The 8,093-nt window shown below is 39.2% G+C and overlaps 1 protein-coding gene across 2 annotated transcripts in view; it reads left to right on the top strand.

The window, feature by feature from the left end:
* LOC107678321 (angio-associated migratory cell protein) overlaps positions 1–5,516 on the top strand; it is a 7,695-nt gene extending 2,179 nt beyond the window's left edge. The window contains exons 2-11 of one of the 2 annotated variants that reach the window (XR_001632932.1): positions 211–351; positions 432–551; positions 656–795; positions 872–1,016; positions 1,097–1,180; positions 2,282–2,397; positions 2,888–2,982; positions 3,283–3,373; positions 3,545–3,704; positions 4,552–4,626. Coding sequence is in view for 1 of the 2 variants with exons in the window: in XM_016473556.1 (XP_016329042.1) it covers positions 211–351; positions 432–551; positions 656–795; positions 872–1,016; positions 1,097–1,180; positions 2,282–2,397; positions 2,888–2,982; positions 3,283–3,378; positions 3,555–3,704; positions 4,552–4,627 (1,163 nt within the window). In the remaining variant the exon portion in view is untranslated. Of the gene's footprint in view, positions 1–210; positions 352–431; positions 552–655; positions 796–871; positions 1,017–1,096; positions 1,181–2,281; positions 2,398–2,887; positions 2,983–3,282; positions 3,379–3,544; positions 3,705–4,551 lie in introns of both variants that reach the window. The other variant, XM_016473556.1, reaches the window with a different exon arrangement.
* Positions 5,517–8,093: the final 2,577 nt, after the last annotated feature.

Genomic DNA, 8,093 nt, shown 5'->3' on the forward strand with positions numbered 1-8,093 from the left:
GCGTGTGTGTGTGATTGAGTGTGAGTGAGTGTGTGTGTGTGTGAGAGAGAGACACTGTGAGGACCAAATGTCTCCAGAAGAGTAAACGTACTAAATATTCTATTTTACATGTAAAGAAAAAACATTTTTGTGGTGTTTTGGTGGTTGGGATGGACAATAAAAATAGAACATCCTCAAAAAGACATTAAAGCCGTGCATGTGTTTGTTCAGAGGATCTGGCGGAGGAGCTGGAGGACATAGATTTCTCTGAGGCTGGGAATGCTGGGAATGCGGATGATGACGGATGGGAGACGGAGGATGAGATGGAGTCTGAGCAGGATGACAGTGAACTCACCTTCTCCAAACACACGGGTGACTCCTCACACCTCAGCATCTGTGAGAAATGCTTCGTCTTTCATTAGCTCTTACTGAACGCTGTTTTTGATTCGCAGGTTCTGTCTTTTGTGTCAGTTTGGACCCAGTGAGCAACAGTCTCGCTGTCACCGGCGGAGAGGACGACAGGGCATTCGTGTGGAGCGTGTCTGATGGAGACGTGCTGCTTGAATGCACTGGTCTGTAGAAGACAAGCGTGAGCAGATCGTTCGTTGTTTATACGCTCTGTGTCCATCAGCACAAACCTCTCTGATTCACGGTGATTCTCTCTGATTCACGGCAGGTCACAAGGATTCTGTCACATGTGCTGCGTTCAGCTGCGACTCCAAGCTGGTGGTGTCTGCTGATATGAGCGGTCTCATTAAGGTCTGGAAAGTGGAGAACAAGGAGGAAATCTGGTCTTTTGAGGTTGGAGACCTGGAAGTAAGTTAGAAGCCCGTCGCTCTGCTTGCGTTACTGGTGTTTGTGGACAGTATTTGAAGCGTGTCTCGCGCTGCAGTGGTTGGAGTGGCACCCCTGCGCTCCGGTCCTGCTGGCCGGAACGGCTGATGGGAACGTCTGGATGTGGAAGATCCCGAGCGGAGAGTGCAAGACCTTTCAAGGGCCCAGCTGCCAGGCGACCAGCGGGAAGATCCTTCCTGACGGTGAGAGCTGAGACTAGCAGAAGACTCTGAGCTACTGACTGTCTGTTGTTCTGTCTTCTAAGTGTCTGTCTGTCTTACAGGAAAGAGAGCAATCGTGGGCTACGAGGATGGAAGTTTACGTCTGTGGGACTTAAAACAAGGCAATGCCGTTTATGTCATCAAAGGTAATTCATCCTCCACGTATCACTGGCTTTCCTCCGAGGGTCACTGGTGCCGTTTCGGGGGGCATTATTTACTCACCCTCATGTTGTCTCAAACCTGTACAGCACAAAGGGTTCAGATTGTTTGGTTTTTTCTCCCCTAGTGTTTGCTTTGTCAAGTCACTGGAGTCCAGTGTTGTTTTCTATCCTGTGGACAAAAGCAGTCTCAAAATAATCTCTTTTGTGTCATAGGTTTGAAACTAGTTTAAAGCTCTTACTGTCAATTAAGTGTTCAGCCATTTGAGATGTTTTGACCACAGTAGTCACAGTTATGGGTGGAGCTGCTTTCACACAATCTCTATTGTATAAAGCGCTATATAAATAAAGGTGATTTGAATTGACTTGATGATTATACCAGTAGATGTGATAAACTGGTAGAAATTTGTCAACTGGTAGAGATTTTGAAAGATCATCTCTATCGCGCTTATGTTCACGTGATGTTGTAGTGCTGTGCCATCACAAAAGTTTCTAATTTGCAATAATTTTTCCATTCAAGCACAATAAGCAGTGAAAAAGATCTCAGATTGGTGCTCTCTCGCCGTCTAATCGCACACAACTCAAATAAAGCTGCCGGTCACACATCGTGAGTGAACTTTGTGTCACATTCTGGCAGCTAAATGCGCTTGAATGGACAAATTCACACACCTGTCAAAATGCTCTTCTTGGTGAGTGTTCATGTAAATGCAGTCGATTATGTTTTAGTTTTTTTGTAGTCTCAAAAAGTGGTGATGCAAATTATGAAATGTCAATTATATGATTTTTGTCATTGTCCACTCCTAGTGACAGTGATAATAAAGTGGGACACGCAGGATTCTGTGGTTTGCAGAAAGCTATTCAGGTTGTTTGTGCTGCAGGGCAGATGCTGGCCTGAAAGCTGTGTTTGGTTGGGTTGTTCTGTTTCAACACTTTTGAGTGTTTGACCTCGATGAAAGCACAGTATGTGAGATAATGACACAATCACATAGGGAGAAAATAAGAAAAAAGTAGTTTATTACATAGAGTTATTGACCCTGTCATCAGAAAAGTTCAGTGCTACAGAAGAGACTGTGGCTGTTGTTTTCTCAGGTCATGATGGTCATCAGGGAGCGCTGACCTCTATAGCGTGTAATAAAGAGGGAACGCTGGCTCTGACGGGGTCAGTGGATGGTCAGGCTAAACTCTTCAACACATCCACAGGGAAGGTGAGTAGAGTTACGGCTGTGCTGCATCAGTGTTTTACCTGTGACACTGTATTGCTATTTTTATGTGTTATTTAATAGATCAGGGAAGCGTGTGACTGTCAGACGCACAAGTGTTTCAGCAGTTTCTCTGAGCTGATGCTGTTGTAGTGTTATAAAAACACTGATAAGTGTTCTCCATTTTCCTTAATGTAGTTTATGAATTTTATGCTACACTTTAAATGCTTTGTTACATTTTCCACCCAACACATTAGCAATTAATCAGTTAAATGTTCACACAATGACTTGTCAAATATGTATTTTTTGTATTATGATTGGGCCTGAAGCGAGATCTGGATGTTTCCAGCAGCACTGTGACGAGTGTCCAGTTACAGTTTAGTGTTCATTTCTAAGCACTGGACGTCGATGTGATCTGATGTACATCATCACTTGAACACCGCCATAAAGCTTAATGTGTGATGCTAGAAATGTGATTTATTTATTTTTTATTTAGGTGTTATGCTCATTGTCCAATGAAAACAGTGAAGCTAAAGACTCTATGCAGGAGCAGGATTCCAGCTCTGTAGAATCTGTGGGATTTTGTAATGTGTAAGTAAAGCAAATAGTCTATTAATGTAATATATATATATATATATATATATAAATGATCTATCAAAACAAATCATTTTCATTAAGGCATCAGTATTTAGTAGCGTTTTGATGTGCTGTAAGCCCCTCCATGATTATAAGCTGCTGGTCCGATTTCTCCACTAACTTCACTGATCGCACACAGTCACAGCCAATGCTGCTCTACAAGCAGGAGGAGCTGTTTTTAAAATTTTTACAAAATATATTTATGTGTTAGTATTGTATAAAGTGCTATATAAATCTAGGTGTCTTGACTTTCAGGTTACCCCTAGTTGCTGTTGCATATCTGGACGGCACCCTGGCCATTTATGATATGAATTCACAGAGCCTCAGACATCGGTGTAAACATGAGGTAAAAACTTAGACTCTATAAATACGGAACCTGAATGTCTTCTCTCATATCATCTGTGTGTTGTTGAAGGGCTTGATAAGTGTGTGTGTCTGTCTGTGTGTCTGTGTGTGAGTGTGTCTGTGTGTCTGTCTGTGTGTCTATGTGTCTGTGTGTGTGTGTCTGTGTGTGTCTGTGTGTGTCTGTGTGTGCACCTGCAGTGGGAGGAAGCGTCTGCAGTCGTCTACACCTGTAACCTCGCTGGTGTGGTCACTCTGTGGGACGCGAGGTCAGGAGTCATGATGTCAGAGTACCGCGGACACTCGGCTGAGATCCTTGACTTTGTGCTGAACAGGTTAGTCTGTTAAACCAAGAGTTCTCTAGGTTAATGTTCCATACATTAACAGTTTTATATTTCCATTATAAAACTTTTGAATTGATTTGTTTATTTTGGGCTTGTTCTTATTGTTTCCTGTTTTTCTACCAAGATCTTGCAACACGAGTGAGGCAAGACTTGTAATCATGACACAACTCAGATGTGTGTTTAAATACACCATTAACAGCCAGCTGTTCGCGTCGGTTCCACACGCACCGCATATCATTTCTGTCAATGCATTTGTCACTGCCTAAATGTTTTGGGAGTCACTTTGGTTGTAGAATGCGGTCGTCACTCCTGTAAATGACTGAGCAGTGTGTGTACAGAACAAGATTTAGCACTAAACGGTGAATTGACATCCGAATGTAGCTGCAGAGTGTGTGTGGCCATAGAGTCAGCATCATTTATTTTGTAACCGTTTACTTTGACATTGGTTTCTGTGTTGTGATTGTCTGAAACCTGTAACAAGTGGAGAATCGAACAGAGCTTTGCAATCTTCCTTCATGAGTATCATATACACCAGATCACTTCAATCTGCTCTGCTTTCATTTTTCAAAAAGCAACGATTATGTTAAATAGAAAGTTCACCCAAACATGTAAAATCTGTCATCATTTGCTCAACCTCATGTCATATCAAGCTTTCAATCGTCATAAAAACAAACATGAGGGTTTTTATTCATAAAAGTTAGTCAGGATTTGTCCATAAAATTTTAATGAATGGTTAAACATGCTTTGTTGTCCTGATGCGTTCTCTCTCTATCATGGGTAAACATTAATTTGTGCTGTTTCTTTTCCATACGTTGTCTTGTTGTGTCTGTGTTCACAGAGACGCGTCAGTCGCCGTCACCGCCGGAGGAGACCATCAAGCCAAAGTGTTCTGCCTGCAGAGACCCGACCGGTAGAGAACGTCTTCATCTGGATCCCATTAGACTTCAGCAACTGCAATACACACTGTCACCTGTAAACTGCAGCTTTTTAAAGTTTTAACAGAGCTGTGCTGTTCTGTCTTTGTCATTCTTGTCATGACTGTGTAAGTCTGACAGAGCGATTGTTCTTGTCTTTTGCTTAGGCTACATACAGCTGTAATTGGGATGTCGCATACATTATATGGCCAAAATTATGTGGGTTTTATCTGTTCTAGGATTGTTTATAAAGACAAATCTCAGTGCTTCACCATACAGTTACATTCTCGAGAAATGCGTGCCAGACGTTGATGCAGTCTGTTGCAGCGCTGTCATGCTGAAGTAGAAAACGACCTTCCACAAACTCTGAAGCACATGTTTCTATAGAGTGGCACTGTATGGTGAAGCATTGAGGTTTGTCCTCACAGAAATGACTGAAATAATTACACTCATTAATCAGAATGGAATGTCTACACTCGTTTGGCCATGCAGAGTATATAAAATTCAGTTCCAATAAGTTCTTGGTAAAAATGCACACTTAATCATAGGTTCAGATTTCTAAACCATTCAACTGGATGCTGGTCAAGGAACAGCTTTTGTCATTCTTCTCCAAGCATTAGCTGTAAATCATTAGCAGTGACACAAATTCCCAACTGCCTGTGGACTGTCTTGGCAAAAGTTCAGTGCTGAATGAATGGCCATACGTTCTGTTGTGTTTAATCAATGTCATGTTGAAACAACATGAGTGCTGTCAACCTTAATTTTCTTCCTTTGTAACAAGTTACAAGAATGTTTGAAATGTGATGTGTGAATAAACACCAGTGACGTTAAACCAGCTGAGAGGTTGAATGTTTTCCAGTGAATCCGCTCCAGGGGCTCGTCCCAATACTTCTGGCCTTTGCACTTTTCACTTGAAGACAGGGTCAGAAATTAACGGGGTTTGGGGCAAAAATGCCATGAAAAAAAAACATTTAAGATAGAAGAGCAAAAAATGCTCCTGCACAAATAAACTAAATCATTAAGGCTGTTGTGATTAAAATGAAATGTGAAAAGTGTCAATGGCAGATATGCTCAGGTTGCATCATATTTATTTATTTATTTTTTTGCAGTGCTGAGCATTATAACCAATCACACTATTTCTGATTAGCTTATAAATGCAATTAAAAAAAAAAGTGTCGACAGTTTGTGTGATTGTAAAGGGAGTGCTTGCCTCAGTCCCATCACTGACTGTGATCCTGGTTAAAGAGGGCTTGAAGAACACAAGTGCATGCAGAACTTTTGATTATCTGATGGGATAAATATAGTGTGGTGAAAATGCAAGTAAAGTTTGAACAGTTTTGTTTACAAGTTTTGATTTTTAATTCCTGTAAAATTCAAAATGTAAAATTGAATTCCTGTAAAATAAAAAAAATAAAAAAATTAAATTTCCTGTAAAAAAAAAAGTTTTCTTGACATTGCATGAATGAATGAAGGGATGCGCATCAGCCCCAAATTAAGCACTAAAGCGCTATTAGAGAAAGTGTGGATTTAGTGCGCATTATTAAGGGCACTGAGCTTCGGCAGTTACCAGACCTGGGTCAGTCTTACATACACTGAACAAAATTATAAACGCAACACTTTTGTTTTTGCCCCCATTTTTCATGAGCTGAACTCAAAGATCTAAGACTTTTTCTATGTACACAAAAGGCCTATTTCTCTCAAATATTGTTCACAAATCTGTCTAAATCTGTGTTAGTGAGCACTTCTCCTTTGCCGAGATAATCCATCCACCTCACAGGTGTGGCATATCAAGATGCTGATTAGACAGCATGATTATTGCACAGGTGTGCCTTAGGCTGGCCACAATAAAAGGCCACTCTAAAATGGGCAGTTTTACTGTATTGGGGGGTCCGGGGGGGTCCGAAAACCAGTCAGTATCTGGTAAGTATTTATAATTATAGGGTTAGGGTATTTATAGGGTTATTGTTAAATTCATCCTCTAAACTGCACTTCCAGTAAAAATTCCTGTCATATAGCATAATCAAAGCTTTATTGGCATGTCGGGCATTTACAGTATAGGCTATTATTTACAAAACTCTTCAAGGCTGCGTTTCCCAAAAGCATCGTAAGCCAAATGATGACAATGGTTCTTCAATCGATTTAGGCTTAAGATGCTTTTGGGAAATGCAGCCCTGAACGTTAAGTAAAGAGATCGAAATGAAGGTAAAAAAAAATCAAATACATAACAACGAATATAAAAATATTACCAATAATAATAATAATAATAATAACAATAAAATACATGGACTTACAAGACTTGTGGGATGGATAAAAAAAAATTATTGTAGGCCTATTTTATTTTATGTAATTTTTTTAACATTTATTCATAAACTTTATTCGAATGTTGTCTAAATCGCGTGCAACACAGTCCCGTAGCCTAGGACTATGGTTAACACTTAAACCACCAGAGGTCGCTGTATACCTAAAAGCGCCAGCGGGTTAAATTTACCCATGCACATGACTACTGTTTTGATATGGCTAAAAAACCTATGTCACCGTATTATGTCACTGTCTTCACAATGTCTAGAGTCATAAAATGGTTATTTTTTAGTCATCAACTATGTTTTTTTCCTGTTGTTTTAAGTTCACGGCTATTTTTAAGCAGGTTACACTAATCACTTTTCTTAATGGTGAATATAAACCAGCCTGCAATGACAACGAGAATTACAAGGAAATAAATACATATTTGGGTGGTGTAATATTATAATAAAATGTTAAATGTTTTAAGATGTTTTTTAAATTACTAAAATACCCTAAATAGACTATAATAAGCCATAATAATTCACCATTCACCACGTATGCACTAGGATGTATGATACAACGACAAATTCAATCGAAGTGTCAGTTTCACCTAATCAATTATTTATTTGTTTAGTTATATAATTTCTAATTTGAATAAGAAATAAGAGAACAACACCAATAAACTTGGGGTAATCATAAAAAAATTGTATTCATTACATCATAATTCTGATTTTTTTTTTCAGGAATAAATAGCTAAAATAGCTAAGAGAGAACAATAAACGACAAAAAAAATTTGCAAAACAAAAATGAATAATTAATCCAAAGTCTCCAAAGTCATGAGTTGGCTAAAACATCTTAATTTGAACGTGCGTTGTGTGACTGTTTGCAGTAAGCTAACACGTTGCTCAATGACAGCGCGACAATAAAGGAATTATATGCGTAAATTTGACTCGATGGCGCTTATAGTTATAAATGCCCAGCTTTTATTCTGGTTTTATCTAAACAATTTTTTTAACAACACGGGATTGTAAATAACACAATTTTAGTAAAAGTCAATGACTGTGAGACTTGGATATTCTTTATTGAAAACATATTATGTAGCCTACATTTGAAAAACAGCCATGGGTAAAATGACCCCGTGGCAGTTCTAGTGTTAATATAATAATTTAATAATGTAATAATTTTT

Source organism: Sinocyclocheilus anshuiensis, unplaced genomic scaffold, assembly GCF_001515605.1.
Source record: "Sinocyclocheilus anshuiensis isolate Anshui unplaced genomic scaffold, SAMN03320099.WGS_v1.1 scaffold1812, whole genome shotgun sequence".
NCBI classification, from domain to species: domain Eukaryota; kingdom Metazoa; phylum Chordata; class Actinopteri; order Cypriniformes; family Cyprinidae; genus Sinocyclocheilus; species Sinocyclocheilus anshuiensis.